Raw genomic sequence first — 20,009 nt, 5'->3', positions numbered from 1 at the left:
TCTTGGGATAGAAAAGCAACTGAAATCACTCAAGAGAGCAAAGGCCACTCAATCTGACAGGATACAACTGTGATAGTGCAGAGAGTATGCAAAAAGAAGATTAATTGAAGAGGTGCATGAAACTGTAGGCCTGTATCTCTGCTGTCTGTGTGTTGTAGAATTTTGGAACTTGTTTTATGCTAATGTATTATGACATCTCCAGACACCAAAAATCTCCTATGTAGGGATCAATATAGGTTCCAAAAACAACAATTGCGTGGACCCAGCTCGCTCTGTTCATCCATGAGACAGTGAGAGCGGTAGAACCCATCACACATGTAGATGCTATGTTCCTTTACTTCTATAAGGCATTCAGGCAAAGAAGAAGAAGGCAAAATATGCTGATCTCACATAGTCATTGGGAACATGTCTTTTTAAATTTCTAATTAGATAAATAACTCTTGAAAGCCTAGCCAATATATTTTTAATGTGTGGTTCCCATGTCAATTTATTGTCAATAGTAACACATAAAAATTTGACATTTTCTAGTTCAGGTTCATTAGGAATCTCTTTGAGGCTGAAGTAAAGTGTCTGGGTTTTGTTTTCATTTAGTAAGAAGCCATTAGCTTTGACCATAATGAGGACTGAGCAAGGGTATTTTCGGTCAGTGTTTTCAGTGTACCTAGATCAGAGTTTTTATGTATAAAAGTTGTGTCCTCAGCATAGGATATTGTGTGAGAATTTAATCATTAGTATAAACAGTAAAGGTCCAAGCACTGACCCTTGAGGCACTCTGTACCTAACATTAACCAAATTTGATTTCTTCCTACAATTGCACACAGCTTGTTGATGGTTCTCTAGAAAATACTTTAACATATTTATACTGTTGTCATCAAAACCATAGTAAACTAGCTTATTCAGCACAGTGTCATGCTCTACACAGTCAAAGGCTCTGCTCAGGTCACAAAATGTAGCCTGGGTGTAGTCCCTAGCCTCGAACACATCTAGTACTAATTTTACGAGGGAGTCCATTGCATTTGTTGTGGATTTACCTTTCCTAAATCCAAACTGTTTATCAGTAATTATAGTTAGTTTACCCAAGTAGACACTAACATGCTCATACATAATTGTTTCTAAAATTTTTGAAAAAACTGCGGTTATGGATATATGTCTGTAACTAGTGGGACAGTTCTTTTCCCCTTTTTTATATATCGGCACAACTCTAGAAATTTTTAGTATGTCGGGGAACTTACTTTCAACTAGGCATTTCTTAATACAAAAAGTTAAGAGATAAATCACACAATCAATAACATCTTTCGACAAATTCCATGACATATCATAATAATCAACACTAACTGAAGGTTTGAAATTTTCCACTATTTTTAGGATATTATTTGGGCTCACTTCTGTGAAAGTGAAGGTGCCTGGGGGAAACCTTTCAAAGCAGCTGTCCATAATACTTAGTGCATTTTCAGGGGGTTTGTTTATTGAGCTACAGGTTTCTTCAATGGACTGAGTGCACAATGTGTGCTTTCAATTCAGCTCTGTTTGTATTTGGAACTCTGAATGCAGCATCTTTCAGGTAAACTCACAGCCAGAAGTCATGTGGATTAAAATCAGGTGATCTGGATGGCCAAGATGTAGGGAAATTATAGTTGATAATTCTAGCATTTCTAAAATGTCTCTGCAGCAGCTACTTAATTTGGCTGTGCAATGTGCAGAGGAGTGCCACCTTGCATAATCATTATCCTACCAATGCATCCATCCTCTTGAAGGGTTTGAACAACAGTAGTGTGCAAAAGACCCACATAGTATTCACCAGTGATGATACAGATAAAACGACCTGCGGAACCCATCTGCTTATAAAAATATGACACTACAATAAATGATGCCATCAACCTGCATCACATAGTTACCTTTGCACGATGATGTAGTACAAGTTGATGTACAGGCAGATTTGCTGCTTTCCATTTTCTACAATTCTGTGTATTGACATGTCCTTGCAGATGGAAATGGGCTTCATCTGTCCACAGAATGCTCCATGACCATTCAGTATCCCCTTCCATGTGAGCAAGAAATTCTAGAGAAACATTTGTCATACTGGTAAGTCAGCATGAAGCAACTTCTGAACAGGAGTAATTTTGTATGGCCGGCAATGCAGGACGTTTGGTAGAATTTTATGCTCCATACTCACAGGCATGTGCAAAATTCAGGTGATTCCGCATGCATTGCAGGTTTGCACACCATCACTTAAGCCCTCCTGCAATAATGTGGCCACATCTTCTACTGATGTTGCATTGGTTGATTTCCTCCCTATGCAGTGTTGCACTTCAGAAGAACCTGCCTTTTCAAATTTCATAATCATTTTCTCCAGGTCACTGGCAGATATTAGACCAATGATTTTTTTCGTACCTTGAGTGTTCAAAACTTCTGTAGAGCTACTTGTTCACAGTCACTGTTCTTTTAAAAGAGGTTTACCAGCAGCACACGGCATCTCAGGCGCTAACTAAGGAACAGCTGTGTAGTATACAGCTTTTATTTTGTATATTCTGTCACTTACAGTGTGATTTAATGATAAAATTCTCATTTTGTTTTTGTTTCCATAAATTTTCTTCCTTTTTCAGTAATAGTCTATTTAAATTTAATGTCATTTTGAGAAGTGGTTTATTTTTACAGCATTTTGAAACTTTATTTCCAAGCAATCTGTAAATTCCATTCTGGGTTTAGAATTTCATTGTTGTTAACATCTGGCTTCAGCCAGCTTTCTGTCCCTAGTACTGTGTAGGCATTGTTACCATTTATAAGCAAGACTAGTTCCAAGACCTATTCATATACAATATAAAAAATACATTAGACAGCAACTGCCCTCTTATTACTAAGACATGTAAGCATAGCAATATGCATAAACTAAAACACACAAAAAATGGTACACCCTCCACCTCAATAAAATTAGAATTCTTCTACTCATGCTGAAGGACAAAACTGAAGACAGTCAAAAAAACAAGAACGATAAATAAACTTAAGAAAAATGTTCAAATCTGAAATTAAAGCATCAAAAATGAAAGCAAATGAGAATATTTTAAATTATAAAAACAAATGTAAAGCTGCCTGGAACATAGTTAAAAGTGAGATAAACATTGGGAAAGAAGAAATCAGTAATTCAATTAATTGCAAAACTCTCAACAAACACTTGATAAATTCATTAAATGCGCAGGTACCAAAAAGTGATGATTTAACTGATGCAGAAGATTTTGTTTTACAATCACAGAATAAAACAGATAAAAGATTTAACTGGAGTAGAATAACTGCTACAGATATAAATAACTCTGTAAACAAGTTGAGCAACTCTAGAACAGAAGACTACTTTTGACTCAGTAACGTGGTAATAAAGGCTATAATTAAGGAAATTGGAACTCCTCTACTCTACCTTGAAAGTAATATCCTTGGTGAAGAATGAGATTTTCACTCTGCAGCGGCAGATTAAAACTGTGTGCCCGACCGAGACTCTAACTTGGGACTTTTGCTTTTCGCGGGCAAGTGCTCTACCATCTGAGCTACCAAAGCATGACTCACACCCGGTACTCATAGCTTTACTTCTGCCAGTATCCGTCTCCTACCTTCCAAACTTTACAGAAGCACTCCTGCGAACCTTGCAGAACTAGCACTCCTAAAAGAAAGGATATTGCGGAGACATGGCTTAGCCACAGCCTGGAGGATGTTTCCAGAATGAGATTTTCACTCTCCAGTGGAGTGTTTGCTGATATGAAACTTCCTGGCAGATTACTATAGACCAATATCAATTGTCCCTATACTCGCCAAAATCATAGAGAGCTGCTCACACACACAGATTTACATGTATTTTGAGAGCAATGAATTACTTAATGACAGTCAGTTTGGATTTAGAACTAACCAGTCAATCATGAAAGCTATTGAAAGCCTTGTAACTGAAATCTACAACGCTTTTGAAATGAAACTGACCACCTGTACAACACTCATAGACTAAAGCAAAGCATTTGATTCAGTATCACATGACATAATTGTTAAAAACTTAGAATATTATGGTATTGCAGACAAACCACTTAATTTAATTAAGTCATACCTGAATATCAGGCAACAGTCACTGTATGTGAGCAATGAAAGGTTATATGTAATGAAAATTAAGAGAGGAATTCCACAGGGCTCCGTTCTTGGACCCTTCCTCTTCATTATCTATTTTTATGACGTCTCAAACTATATAGCCTGCAATAATGTTTTATATGCTGATGATATGACCATGATCTCCACAGGTGAGAGTATGCAACAGGTGGTAAATAAAAATAGTGAACTTTTTCAAAAATGTAGGGTGTGGTGTATTGCTAATGAACACAAAAACAGAGGAAATTTATTTTAATCTGAACGTACAGAAAGCAGGGAATCACAGTGTCAAACTACTGGGACTAAAAATTGACCCAAGGCTGTCATGGGATGATGATATAAGCTATCTGACAGGCAAACTTGCACACGTAATATTTCTGCTGTATAAACTAAGAAATTCTGTCAGTGAAAGTTTATTGATGCTTTGCTGCTATGCATTGTTTCAGTCCCAGCTGCAATATGGGTTTCAGTTATGAGTAATTCATCAGGTATAGACTAGGTATTCAAATGGCAAAAAAAAATGATGTTTACAAGGATTGGGTCAATGAGAAAGCTGTAAGGAGCACTTCAGTATATGACACATGGCTCAAAAATAAAGCATATTACTCAATTGAAGAATATCTAGGAAGTAATTTGGAAGGAATGTATAAACAATTAAATAATGTAACTATCATTAACTAAATGTGTAAAACTGTATAATTAATATTTCTGAAACTGTCTGATTAGTAAGAAGTTTATGTATTTATATGTATTTATGTATATGTGAAATGATGATGTGAGTAAAATGTACAAATTACTAACTACAAAAAAGATGTATGTATATGAATGCATAATGTATAATGTAAAAATTAGTAACAACTATACTTATATGAAATATGTAAAATGTATTTTGACAAAGCCAATTGCATAGTAAACATGCTGAATGACTAACAAATAAACATGAAACATGGATGCACCTACAGTTAACTAATACTGTATTAACATTTTCTTTCACAAAATTGCTATGAGGAATGCCACCCTGTCTGGAGTCAGAATGCATCTTTTTGGGCCAGTGAAGTGATTTCTCTGTCCTTTCCATGAACACTCCTGCAGTTAAGTAATACCATATGAACATTCTCTTTCTCCAAATTGCTATGAGGAATGGTACTCTGTCTGTAATCAGAGCGTATCTTAGTGGGCCTGTGGAGGGTTTCTCTATCCTTAAAAATCCACATGTGTGATCCACATGTACTTTACTATCCTAGTAGCCACTTCCTATGTGTATTGACTACATGACCTTTTAAGGGAGCCATACAGTTCCCCACAGAGTAGCAGAGATCAAGAAATCTGCATCTAAGGTTGTCACAGAATTTTCTGAGCCCCTGGTTTAAGCTTTCACTCAGCTTAAAACCAGAGGATTGTGATTGGTTCTGGGAACATTGCTGCAAGATGAGAACTCTGTTTTCACCATATTAGTAAGGCTAGATGTTTTCACCAAAGCAGCCAGCCTCCTGTAGGAACTGAACCCTCATCTGAACCCAGGGAGCAGGTGTCATTCTTCACCACATGAATGAGAATTTGCAGCCACGTGCACAACAGACACTCAATAACTGCCAGCAGAGCCTCCTCCACATCTCAAACAACATCCCCACCAAGTATGCAGTATGAACACTAGTCTTCTTTCTGGACACTCCATCTGTTTCTCTGAGGGTCACAATCTCTCACCAAACATTGAAGATTCCAGTGACAAGCAATCCCACCATCTGCACTTGCCTAGACCTCTCAGGAAGATCAGCCACAGTCCCAACACGAAGGCATCCTGTGCTGGCTTGGATATACTTCCAGCAGTAGGCAATACATCAAACTTATTTTTAAGACATAGGAGCACATCTGACTTTTCCCAGAGATTAGTGACGATGCCACTATTCACCAATCACCATCAAGTAAGTCTTGATCAGCCAGAACAAGCCAAGTTGAAGGTGCAGCAGCATCGGAGACCCCAGGCAACACTATTGGCTCCAGAGCTGCCAAATAAGTCATCTCAGGAGCCCCAATGCCAGTGAAGCTTAGGGCAGCAGCTTGAAGCATGTCAACGATGGCCAACACAGCATCCACCTGTTTACAAACAGTACTCTAAAATCAGCTCTTACAAAGCTAAAGCACTTAAATTTACATGAAAAAACTTAGAATGAGTTAGTAAACACTAATCCACAGAGTAAAATATTTTGATACAATTCACTTCTTGGTATAATTACACAAAAAAGCAGAAACTAAAATAAATACTGTGTGTAAAAGAGAAATCTGAGCTCCTGCACTAGATGTGTCAGCTCTGCTCCTCATAAGCCACTACAGGCATTAAGTGAAGATGATTTCCAGACACGAACTACTTTCTGCATGTGGCTTGAAATCAAAATCTGGAGTCTGCAACTGTTATACTATGGACTGATAAATCCACTTTCGAATCTAACTTCATGGTAAATGTTCATGATACAGACTATTGGTCAGAAGAAGATCCTCACTGGTTTTGAGAGCAATACAACCAGTATATCTGGAGCATATATAACTGGAGTGGAACTGTCATGATAAGATCATTGAACCCTATATTTGTATGAACAGTTAAAGCAGTACTCTGAATTTCTGCAACAGGCAGTAACAGAGTTGCTATGAGACGTTCCTTTGGTAACATAGCAGTTAATTTAATTGTTTTACTTTCAGTGTCCAGCACATTTTTCCTTGGTAGACAAGTATAATTTTAATCAATTTTTTCTGGTTGATTGAGTGGAAGAGAAGAATGAGTGACTTGGCCATCACAGTCAATAGATTTCACATACCCTAATTATTCCATTTGAGAATACATTAAAGACATTGTGCATCAACAGTGTACTGCAATGCAAGAAGATATGAAATATAATATTCTCAAATCTTGGCAATCTCATCCAAATGCAGAGGGCACAATGTAAGCACAGTTGCGCTTAGAAGATGATGGACAGCAGTCCAAAAATTACCATCAATGGAAACAGATAAAATGTACTGCTTTCTAATAATTCATTATGAGTACTAAAATTGTAATTAAAATTTACTGAAGATTAAATGTGTAAGAAAGAACTTTATATTAACTGTGATGTTAAAAAAAAACATGCATAATTCTATAAATTTTCTTTTTCTATCTTCAATCATTGACCAAATCACTAACTCCAGGAAGTGTTCTTACATAATATCAAGAAAACAGATAAAAATGCATATTCGACAAAAAAAATCAAGTTTTGAGAGCTATTTCCAATTATATTAATTTCCTCCATTCGCCAGGGCACTGATAATCATGTCATAGAGTTCCCTTAAACCAATACCATCATTATCCATTTTACAGCATCTACCAGGTAATGCAAGGTTCATCATTTTCCTTGCCCTTATCACTTTGTCTCAAATAAATTTTACCCAAAAAGAATGGATGCATCATTTCCAAGAAAAAGTGACTATATGGTAGCACTGAACCACCTTGAAAGGACATTATGTAGCCTAGGTATTTAAAAGAATGTTTCTTTCTATTATACAGGGTTGTCAGAAACAATCTGAAAAGCTTGTAAGTGTGTTTTAGGGTAGGTTATGCTGAGAAATTGTCATTAAGAAAAGAATTCAATATGTTGTACCATTTCTGAGTTAATTACCATTGAGATAGCCAGTCCAGCTGTTGTGCAGGCAAATTCAAACAGCCTGCCAAATACAATTAGTGTCAGGTGTCATAGTATTTATGATAGTCCATGAGACTGCTCAGCCTTTGGCTCAGGTTCATTTTTACTACCATTCCATGTCCAATTTCTGTATCATTCTCTTTTTTGGTTTTAAGAAACCAAACAAAAAACACATTTGGTGATGTTGATTCTGGCAGGTTACTGGAATTTTTGAATTTGTGTATGTGATGACCTGATTGGCTAATTTCAATGATAATTAACTCAAAAATGGCACAATGTTTTGTTTTTTTTCTTAACAATTATATTTCAGCGCAACCTACCATGCAACAGTCTTACAAGCTTTCCAGATGTTTCTAATCACCCAGTAGAATTATGTGTACATATTTTGATTCTGATACACATTTTTCTTGTGAGTTCTGTAACTTTACTTTTATTGAGATTACCATATTATAATTCTTTACTATAAAATTTAATCTGAGAATGGAGTGCTGGAATTCATCAACATACTAACAAAGAGTCAGACCTTCTGTAAAAGGTTTCATACATTAATGCTGAATGATGCTATGAAGTGTTTATCTCTGGTGTCTTACAACTCCTGATACATTGAGTAGAAGTCTCCATTTACTTTTTCTTTGACTTCTGTTGCTTCAGATACCCTTATAACTGTCTCATAGCCTCTGTTGATTTTTAACATATTTTGAATAATCCTTACATTCCAAAAATGTACGTTTGTGTATTTTTTTACTACCTAGTCAATAGTAAATAGGTATGTAATTATCAACCATTTTAATACCTTGTATAATTACTTTTCTCTGTCATTCAGAACAATTTTCATGGATTTTTTACTATTGAACTGATTAGTCCTCAGTTCATATTACCTATACTTTGAACACACCATTTGTCAATATTTAAAGTGGTCCTTTTTCATTTTGTATTCTTATGGTTTTTGGGTTATCATTTTTCATCTTTCTTTTTCCTTCTGGAGACTTTAAAGCGCCTAAGGAGGAGTAAGTCTTCTGATGGGGGTGATAAAACAAGAGAGTCAAATATGTGCACAATGACAGTTAGATACCAAAAATATCATCCTATTGGTTTATGTCAAATAGAGAAATGTATGTCATTCACAACATATAATTGTCTCAGCACCAATTAGGAGTAATTTCACATAGTCTCAATTTCTTATAAAATATTTTACTTACTGTGAGTTTTGTTTGTGATTTCAGGGTTTACCTCTAGTTATTCCCTGTGAAATCATGGGATCCAAGTTCCTGCTATCACTTCATCACTGTGAAAATAAGAACACCCCAAATATATGGATGTTTGTCAGAGCCTTTCAGAACATTAAGAAAAATTACCAGTAAGTAACAGTACAGCAATACAAAATTAATATCTGTTGTAGGACTAAAGAAGACCACTGGCTGAAAACCAGAGGCATTGAGTTGTTGATAGGCACACACTATAGAGAAAGGAAACTTGCTAGCTTCTCAAGTTATCCTGTGATGAGCTAGAGTAGAAGTAGAATATGTAACACACAGACACAGACACACACACACACACACAGACACACAGACACACAGACACACACACACACACACACACACACACACACACACACACACACACACATACACCTATGCCACTATATAGTGTCAGTGTCAGCTAGACTAACAGTGCCAACCTTATTTTTTATCAGGTGGACTGGTTGTGGTGGAAGTAGAGTTGGGTGGGATGGGTAGAGGAAGAGGGAGATGAGAGGCAGGGAGAGCATTGGGAATGGAAGGCTAGTGCCTCAGAGGGAGGTGACCAGTTGGCCAGCTAGGAATGCAAGAGGGAGTGGTGACACATATATGGGCTGACACAACTGTAGCGACCTGCAGGGAATGGCATACACATAAGGTGATGTGGGTGTGTGAATCAGAATGTGGGACAGGATAGAGGAAGGGCAAACTGTTATGTTATGGGAGCAGGGACAATGGGTTACCTGAGATTGAGGCTATGAAAATTACGGCAGTGGAGGATGGGTTGCAAGGACAACTCCATTTGCATAGTTCTGAGAAGCTGGTAGTGGGGGGAAGGAACAGATTGCTCAGGTTGTGAAGCAGCTGTTGAAATTCAACATGTTGTACTCAGGTGCATGTTGTGTCACCAACTGGTCAACTTTGTTCTTGACAACAGTTTGGCAGGGGCTGCTCATCTTGGTGGACAGCTGGTTGATAGTCATACCAAGATAAAAGGCTGTGCAGTTTTTACACCACAGTTGGTATATGACATGGCTGTTTTAATATGTGTCCCCGCTTCTGATGGGATAGGATAAGCCTGTGTCAGAACTGGGAGGTTCTGGATGGGTGGATTGGCCAGGTCTTGAACATTGGTCTGCTGCAGGGATGTGATCGCTGTGGAAAAGGGTTGGGAATAGGATTGACATAGGGATGGACAAAGATGATGTGTAGGTTGAGTGGGGAATAGAAAATGACTTTAGGAGGGGTGGATAGAATGTTCTTCATTTCAGGGCATGATGAAAGAGAATCGAAGGATATGTTTCAGGTGTTCCAGCCCAGGGTGATCTTGGGTGGCAAGGGGGTCACTCCTTTGCAGTTGATTCTTGGAGGTGGTGGGAGGATTGTGGGTGTGTGAGGATATGGCACAGGAAACCTGTCTGTGAACTGTGTTTGGTGGATACTAACTGTGTATGAAGGCCTTTGTGAGGCGTAAAGCACACTGGGCAAGGAAGTTCTTGTCACTGCAGATATGTCATTCATGGATTGCAAGGCCATATGACAGGGATTCTTTCATCAGGAAGGCAGGGCAGCTGTCAAAATGCTGGTACTGTTGTTAGTTAATGGGTTTAAAGAGTACAGAGGTGTGCATGGAGTCAGCAGAGAGAAGGAGGTCAACATCCAGGAAGGGTTGAGGAGGACCATGTAAAGCAGATGGGAGAAAAGGTGTTGAGATTGTGAAGGAATGTGGACAGGATGTCTTGACCGTGATGATATCATCAATAAACTTGAACCACTCTGGGTAGTTTGCAATTTTGGGAGGCTAGGAAGGTTTACTCTAGATGAGCCAGAAAACGGTTTGTGTATGAGGGTGTCATGTGGGTGCCCATGGCTGTGCTGCAGATTTGTATGTAAATGTACCCTTCAAAGGAAAAGTAGTCATGGATCTTGATATACTTCATAAGTTGTATTAGGAATGAGGTGGTGGGTTTGGAGTCAGAAGGATGTCATGAGAGAGCACTGAGGCCATGGCCATGAGGATGTTTCTGTATAAGGAGGTGGCATCAATAGTGATGACTTGGGATCCAGGAGGTAGAGGCATAGGGATGGTGGAAAGTCAGTGAAGGAAGTGGTAAGTATCTTTAATGTGGGAGGCTAGATTTCAGGCAATTGGTTGGAGGTGTTGGTCAACGAGAGCAGAAATCCTTTCAGTGGGAGCACAATGGGGCAACAAAGATTGTTAGGGTTGACAGTTTTGGGAAGCATGTAGAAGGTGGGTGTGTAGGGTGTCACTGGGGTGAAGGGGGAAATGGACTCATGGGAGAGGTTCTGGGATGGGCCTAAGGATTTAGACAGGGATTAGAGGTTATGTTAGATTTCTGGTATAGGACCACTCTGGCGGAGTTTATAAGTGGAGGAGGCATATAATTAGTAAAAGCCTCTTGCCAGGTAGTCACTGCAATTCATAATGACAGTGGTGGAACCTTTGTCTGTACATAGTATGATTAGGTGATGATTTGTTTTGAGGTAGTGTATGGCTGTTCTTTCTTCTGCTGAAAGGTTGGTGTTCTTAGAAACTGACCTGGAAAAGGATTTCCAGGCCAAGTTGGAGGCACAGAATTCCTGGAAGCTGACTAGGGGGTTGTTGGGTGGGGGAGGGGAAGGGCCTTGGCTGGATGGTGGTATGCCCTGGGAGAGGAAAGGTTCAGTGTTGGGGTTAGGTTGGCTTTAGTTGGAGGGATTGGTGGCAAAGCAGCATTTCCACTGTAAAGACTTGGAGGAGGAGAGTACATCTATGACAAGTCCAGCATGGTTAAATGTGGAGGTAGGACTGAAGGTTAGGCCTTTGAATAGAACTGAAACTCCTGTGAGATTGAGGCTTTTGGTGGAGAGTTAAAAACAGTGTTTTGGATTTACTTGAATTCTGGGTTTTGTGGGGTGTTGAGAAGGAGTTTTGAAAGATGTGGTAAAAGCAAGAGGTCAGCTACACAGGGTCTGGGTGCTACAAGACATTATCAAGGGGTTTCACTGTGAGAAGATTGAGTATTGATAGATAGTGGTGTCCCAAGGGGGGGGGGATATGTTGACAGTTGACAGTGGATTAGCCAATTTATGGAGGTCATGTCTGGAATGATCCGCCAGGTGCTGCAGTAGAAGGGTTCATTTTTGAGAGATGTTGTGTATGTAGTGATAATTTCACAGTAAAAGTATCTTGCAGAGAGAATGTCTGGGATGTCTTTCCCATGTAGAGTTGTTTTTGCAGTACCAGGTTCATGAGGGATAGGGCATTTCCACGCCTCATAAAGTGGTGTTCCATTAACCACCCAACCTGCTCAGCATCCTAGTCAATTGCTGTGTCACTCCCATTCCCAACCCCTTGCCACAGGGATCATATCCCTCTGCAAGACACAGGTATAAGACGTGTCCAATCCATCCATCTCAGACTTCCTACTCCAGTCCTGTTACAGGCTTATCCTACTCCATCAGAAGCTAGGACACATGTGAAAGCATCCATGTCATATACAAACTCTGGTGCAAACTCTGCACAGCCTCTTATCTTGGTATGACTACCAACCAGCTGACCATCAGGATGAATGGCCACCAGCAAACTGTTGTCAAGAATAAAGTCAGCCATCCTGTGGAACAACATGCAGCTGAGCACAACATGCTCAGTTTCAATGGCTACTTCACAGCCTGAGCTGTTTGGATCCTTCCCTCCACTGCCAGCTTCTCCAAACTGCACAGATGGGAGCTGTCCTTACAGCACATCCTCCACTCCCATAATCATCCTGGCCTCAATCTCAAGCAACCCATAGCCCCCATACCCTTCACCCAACAGTTTTTCCTTCCTCCATCATGTCACCTCCTTCTAATTCACATCCTCGCATCACATTTATTGTGTGCCATTTCCCACTGGCTTCTACAATCGTGCCAGCCTGCATACATGCAATCCTTCCCTACCGCATTCCTAACTGGCAAACTGGCTGCCTCACTCTCAGCTACTAGCCACCCACCCCTAATCCCTTTCCCTGCCTCCTGTCTCTCTCCCCCTCTACCCACCCCACCCAACACTACCACTTCCACAACCAGACCACCTGCTGAAAAATAACATTAACAATTTTTCTTTCTTTTGTGTATGCCTAACAATAGCTGAACACTTCTACTTTTCAGTGAGTAGGTTCCTTTAATTCTAAAGTACTGAAAATAATCTCTGTTCTTTTCACCATTATATTACTAACAATAGCTATTAATTAAATCATATCTGGATAAAGCTATATTTTTATCTATTATTCCTCATACAGGGTGAACATTAATAAAACCAACAAACTGCCTGACTGTAAATGGAGGAGAAAAGATCCTATGAACATGTCTCCACAAATGCACCATTGGTATGGTAGATGGCACTAATGAATGAAATTTCCTTTGTCCATATACTGTGTGTTTCTTCTGTGTTGTAGGCTCTGTGATTGACACACCATACTGTAATCACTAGAATGGTTCATCAGTAAAGAGGACTAATAACAGAAATCCCATAATTCAGATGGTCTAGTGCAAAAACTGTGAACAAAATCCTTCCATGCAGGATACACATAATTGTACTCTGGCTTGCATCATGTGGGTGGGCCACTTGCCTAGGGTTTGTTTCAGTATTTTGTAGAACCCATTCCTCCAAATTTGGTGTATGCATGATCTGCCACCTCCCTGCATGCCCAAAAGGCCTTGAAATGTTGTGTGATGTGGTTGGTGTCTGTGTGGGTATTTGTTTTGGTATAGCTGTGCTGTCCCTCAAGCATTTCCATCTGCTTGTCTGTACACAAACACCACCTCAGCTTGTTCCCAACATGAATACCATACTATTCTGCTGCTTACAGTATGCTGTGTCAATCATACAGCCTGCAACACTCAAGGATCACATGGCACATGATCAGAGGAACTTTCATTCATCAGTTCCTTCTACCATAGCAATGATGCTTTTTCGGACACATGTTCATAGAACATTTTTTCCTCCATTTCCAGTCAGGAATCCATCCCTGCATTTTGTTGGTTTTATTAATGTTCTCCCTGTATAATCAAAATATTAGCCTTTATCCCACAGTTTCACCCACGTATGTGTTTGATACATAAATTGATACACCCCCTACTCCCCATCTTTGTGTACACCTCTTCCTCCCTCCTTCTGTCCACCTCATCCACCCACCTCAATCTGTGTATTTCCTCCTTCCCACTCTCTCTGTCTCTTCATTTCCTCCTCCTCCTCCTCCTCCTCCTCCTCCTCCTCCCCCCTCTCTGTCTCTTCATTTTCTCCTCCTCCTCCTCCTCCTCCTCCTCCTCCTCCCCCTCCTCTCTCTCTCTCTCTCTCTCTCTCTCTCTCTCTCTCTCTCTCTCTCTCTCTCTCTCTCTCCTCCATTTCCTCCACCCTGTGTCACTGAAAATACCTTCCTCCCTCCTCCCTTTGACCATATCATTCTCCCCTGTTATCTTTCCATCTCCATCTCCCCCTCTTTCTTTTCCACTTCCTCCCCTACCTCTCTACAGCTTCTGTAGAAGTCTGCAGTTATAAGCATAGTGAAAATTCTATCAAGTGAGAATGCAAGAGAAATAGTCTTCTGCATGGGAGGCACATGGTTACAGCCAATCATCAGAGGTCACAGGCTTCAGTTATAGCTTAGTAATTTGCATGTTATTATGAATATTAGATTTAGTTCCTAATCCAGTCTCTAGTGAACCACAGAATCTCTAGGTGTGTCAGCAGAACTTGTAAAAGAAAAACAAAACAAAAATAAATAAATAATAAAAAAACACTAATTTATGGTCAGAGGGACTCCACATGTACACTCAAATAGTGAAGCTGGACAGCTCTCATAATGGAGATGTGATACAGTGTTAACTGTACTGCATGCTCCATCTGCAGTATCCATCTCCTATAGATTCTGCACCACTTGAAAATTGACTTTGTGTTTAATGAAATGAGTAGATGATATAATTTAATGGGTGTCTCAACAGCAATGTCATGATGACAACTTTGAATTTTATTGCCCTTTCTCTTCACAATTCAGTATCAATCACATTCCATACATGTACACTATCTGATTCAACATTCATGGTGTAACTCAAGTGCGCAGAACACCTAATATATTGGCAATAGGTATACAATCACTGGTCCACTACTGTCAGCCACATAATTATCACAGTTAGCAAATCCTCACACACAAGCTGAATCGTCATTTACAATAATAAAAGGAGACTCTATAGGGTCGTACCAGGTGAAATGCCATGAGCTCTGGGTGTACGGACTCTTCCCAAAGTGCTACTTGTGGAGACATCTTGTAGATTGCAGCTCCACCCAGTGGTGCAGGCTGGAGGTAGCAATTGATCAATAGTTGTGACAGCAGACATTTCTGTTGGAGTCTGGTACTACATCCTCCCTCCAGAGAGTGAGCATAGACGTGGAAGCCAAACTTGCACCAACTTCAGTGATGATGTGGGGGTGCCACTGGTGGACAGTGGTTCAAGGGCACCACTGCTTAAGTTGAGTTGGACCCTGGGGCCTGCAGAACCCAGAAGGTCATGCAACTCCATCTCAACAACTTCCAACTGCACAGGGGCTGTCACCAGAGAAACCACAGGTCTGCAGCTGGAGACCCTGGAACAGGGAAGGTGGGGCATCAGAGCCCAATCCATAACTAACAGTTCACCAGGGGCCTGGCATTGGTGGCAGGGGAGAGGCGTCATCTACAGTGGACAAGGCTAGGGGAACTAGTTTTACAGACCAAAGAGGCATGCTGATGCCATCCTGTGGCACCACTGTTCTAATGGCATCTCCAGAGGTGACCCTCTTGGTGACTTCATACATCTGGCAGTCATGCACATTCTGGATGATGGCCAGTATTGTATGTCAGATGGCATCCAAATAATTAGGCTGACACTAGGGAACGAATACAGTATTGGTGACAGACTGGAGACCAGAACAGATTATGGTTCAGGGGTAAGAGCAGAGAGGGAGGAGTGCGAGACTGCCATCCACAGAGCAATTTGACCAGGCTCTTCCCCGCAATTGGGGCAGGCCTATAGGATACCAATAATAAGGTGAGACATTGTCCTATGGTGTGAACTGTATGAGGGCCCCATCTTCTCTTGAAATTCAAAATCATCTGTTCCACTTTCCCATTGGACTGGGGGTGATACAGTACTGTAAGAAGGTGTTCTATCCTGTGCATTTCACAGAAATTGGAAAACTGGGTGGAGGTGAGCCCGAGGCCATTGCCTGAGATGATGGCTTGCAGGAGGTCCTCATTGGCAAAAATGTGTGAAAGGGGCTTGATCACATTTTCATGGAACCCATAGGTTAGGTATGCATAAATCTGGAATGTGAGTCTACCACAACCAACCACATCTGACATAAGAAGGGACCAGCAAAGTTTATGTGGAGGTGCTGCCAAGGGCTCGACGGGGGCAAGGAGAGGAACACCTCGGCAGTGTGCAGATTGCTGTTGAGCATACATGGTGCTGACCAGACCATGGTCTTGATGTCCTTGTAGTAGGCTGAGCAGTAGGCATGGCAGCATGGGTTTTCATGTGGGATATGCCACTGTGACCAATGTGTAGGAGTGCAAGAACCCTGAGGGCACAGAGCTGGGAAAATAATGGCCCAAGGCCATTCATGTTCAGATTTGCAGCAGGAGAACACAATCAACGAGGGCGAGCCAGTATTGGAAGGAAAAAAGAAAAAAATTTCAATTGACCTTCGTTCTTAGCTGAGAGATGAGGTGGCCACCCCCACTTAACACATTTAGTCACAGTGTCAAGAGTAGACACTGGCATTGTCTGGACCATCATTAATGTAACATCAAGGGGAAAATTGTGCAGAGCCAATGTACAATTCAGATCCAGCTGAGAGATAATGCCTTCCAGGGTTTGAAATTCTGGATTGGTGCCAACAGGTAGCCAGGACAAAGCATCACCTTTCGAGTGGTGGCTGGTTGGCTTATAGAGAATGTCACAGGTATGGGCTGATAAAAACAATGTCCAATTCCACTGCCTTTGTACTGTCCTGGAGGCTATAACTTGGTCTAAACAGTGTCAGTAATGGTTTATGGTCAGCAGCAGCTGGAACTTGATGTCATATAGATAGGTGTGGACAGCGCCTCTTTATCAATCTGTGAGTAGATGCATTGGGCAGAATTGAATATCTTAGACACAAACACAATAGGATGTTGATAGTCTTCCACCTCCTTGTGGGACACAACCTCCCAAACTCCATGCGGCGTGGCATCTGTGTCAAGAAGAAGAGCCTTCCACAGTGAAAATGGGATGAGACATGGTGCCGATTTGAGGGTTCATTAAAGAGAGGAAAAAGCTGTGTGATGCTCTGGAAGAAACCAGAATGGAACCCCTTTTTCCGCAATGCATTGAGGAGATACGACAATTTTGAAACATGGGGAATGAAATGGACATAATAGCTAATTTTTCTCATAAGGGATTGCAATTCCATGAAATTCCAAGACCTGGGTATGTTTTCTGTCACACAGGCATGTGTCCAGTAGGACAGATGGCCTGTTGACTAATGTTAACCCCAAAGTACTCAACGGAGAAATTTACGGTTGTGAAGGTTACATGTGAGACAAGCTTTGGTTAATGGAGAAAACAAAGATTGCAATTCCTGTAGGTGTTCATTCATTGAGACCCCTATCAGTATGCTATCATTTAAAGACATGTAGTATGAAGGAATGTCCTGTATCATTTGCTCCAAGTAATGCTGGAAGATCACCTGGCTTGCTAGAAATACCAAAGTGGAGACTGTGACTCCTACAGAAGCCAAAGAGTGTGCTGAGGACCAACAGATCCTGAAATCCTGTGTGCAATTGCAACTGCAATTATGCCTTTGACAAACTGGCCTTAGTCTAACAGACACCATTTTCTAACATGGAAAACAGTTTTTCTGGGCAGGGAATGAGAAAAATATCAACAGTGACCTGCACATTAATGGCCTTAAAATCAACAAATAGGTGGAGGGACCATCCAGTTTTTTCATGATTACAAAAAGTAAAGCTAGTGGCTGGATGAGACAGGGATAATCACCTTGAGGGCTTCCAATTAGTTGAATTCCACCATAACTGTGTCTTGCAAGATGAGTGGAATCAGGGTGTCCCACGAGACATAAGGCAAGGAGCCTGGTTTTAAATGAGCTTTTATCACTAGATCTGCAGCTTAAAGTAACACAGGGGTAAACAGATACAAATAAGATGCAGTTAAGTCACCAGTGACATAAAATGGGAAACCCAAACTGTTTGAATGCATATAACCCAAAGATATTTTCCACATCACCTGAAATAACAACCAAAAAGGACAGTTTCCATGAAACATTTTTATATGAGGCTTCCATAGCAAAAACACCTTTCACACATATCTCATGGCCATCACATGTCATTACTATCTGTCAAGAAGGCTGTAGCAAGGAAAAACATAACGTAATGTAGGTAATATTCATAAAAGGAGAGGATGCACCAGTATCCATCTGAAAAAGGACCTCCAGGCCATTCATTCGTAACATGATTACCAGTTTGACAGACTGACCCATTGCAGAATGGGTCAGTATTTTAGTGGAGAGCACTACTTCTGCAAGAGAGCTCTGATGAGATCCCATGGGGGATGAGACGGGAGAACCAAACAACATATTGTACCCAAGATTCTGGGCATTGGATGGCTGCCACACATAAGTAATGTGACACATAATGCCACATGAAAAGCAAGTAGCTAATTGATGCAGCAGAGGGAATGAGGGAGTCAGAGAAAATACTGAGGACAAAATATTGACGACACAAAGTGGAGTTCAGTCGAGATGGAGAACCAAGAAAAGATTCTGAAATTGGGTTAGGAAACAGAGATCATTTGGAGACAGTCTGAAGTGTCATCATCAAATTCACATACCTCTAAGTCACTGACTGGTATGGCATAACATGTTTACTGGAGCACCTGACATGAGCATGTGACTTCTGGTTACATTGAGAGGTGGTGTTAACCATTGCAGTGGTGGTGACAGATAACACTGCAGACTGAGCCTCCCACTGGCTTTTGGTTCCCTGTGTGAATTCAAAAGCCTGAAGAATTTTAAGGACTTCATCTAAGGATGAATCAGCATGCTGTAAAGCATGGGAGTGGACTTCCTTTTCAGACAAATGTTGGTGAGGCAAGTCCCAAATCAAGGACTTGGCATACAATCAGCAACATGGTTCTTTGGAACACACAAAAGCACAATGGTGAATAAGGCCCTAAAGGTCGGTGGCCTAGTCGTCATCAGTTTCCATAGTTGTTTACAATGCTGGTGAAATTTCAAGCAAGCAAATGCACCCATAATTATCCAACAGCAGATTACAAAGTTCAGCAAAAGACAAACTATCTAGATGTTTTGTGGGAAACAGCTTACGGAGCAAACCCAACAAACAGTGGAAATCAACAAAAGAAAAAATGACTGTTGCTGATCAGAAGAGGTTACCTTGTAGTCATTAAAGTGATACTGGAAGTGCCATAAGTATGTTTCTCAATCATCAGTGCCAACCAGAAAGAAAGCACAGTGGAACTGCTGAAGATGTATGAATCCTTATAGATAATGCCGTTATTTGTTCCTGTAGTAAGACCAACTGCTGTTGCCCTCATTCCAGTAATTGCTGATCAAGAAGTTGCTGTTCCTGCTGTTGTTGGAGTCACTGCTTCATCAATTCAAAGTCCATGGTTTCCAATATTTTGGTTCACTGAGAGTTTGAAAAGACTCATCACTACTGTAGAAGTCTGTAATTATGAGCACAATTCATTTGGCTTATTACACTGAGACAAGAGAAACACAGAGTAAAACAATATTGTATATTTTCAGTGTCACACAAAAAGAAGATAGCCAGCCAATATTAATGCCTGTACATAGTTCAAAATCAAAGCTCAAGTTGTCAAAGGATAGTGGCTGGTACAGCAAACATTCCATCATGCAAGTGCAATACAGAATGAGTCCTGGCAGACACAA

The 20,009-nt window shown here is 40.6% G+C and overlaps 1 protein-coding gene across 1 annotated transcript in view; it reads left to right on the top strand.

Moving 5' to 3' along the window:
• The window catches only part of LOC126298412 (uncharacterized), a 538,508-nt gene that overhangs the window by 360,090 nt on the left and 158,409 nt on the right, over positions 1 to 20,009 (top strand). The window contains exon 16 of the mRNA XM_049989733.1: positions 9,005 to 9,138. Within this exon, the coding sequence (XP_049845690.1) occupies positions 9,005 to 9,138 (134 nt within the window). The remainder of the gene's footprint in view (positions 1 to 9,004; positions 9,139 to 20,009) is intronic.

This window comes from Schistocerca gregaria, chromosome X (genome assembly GCF_023897955.1).
Source record: "Schistocerca gregaria isolate iqSchGreg1 chromosome X, iqSchGreg1.2, whole genome shotgun sequence".
Taxonomy (NCBI): Eukaryota; Metazoa; Arthropoda; class Insecta; order Orthoptera; family Acrididae; genus Schistocerca; species Schistocerca gregaria.
Note: the sequence above shows the minus strand (reverse complement) of the source record. Positions and strands in the feature narration are given on the sequence as shown.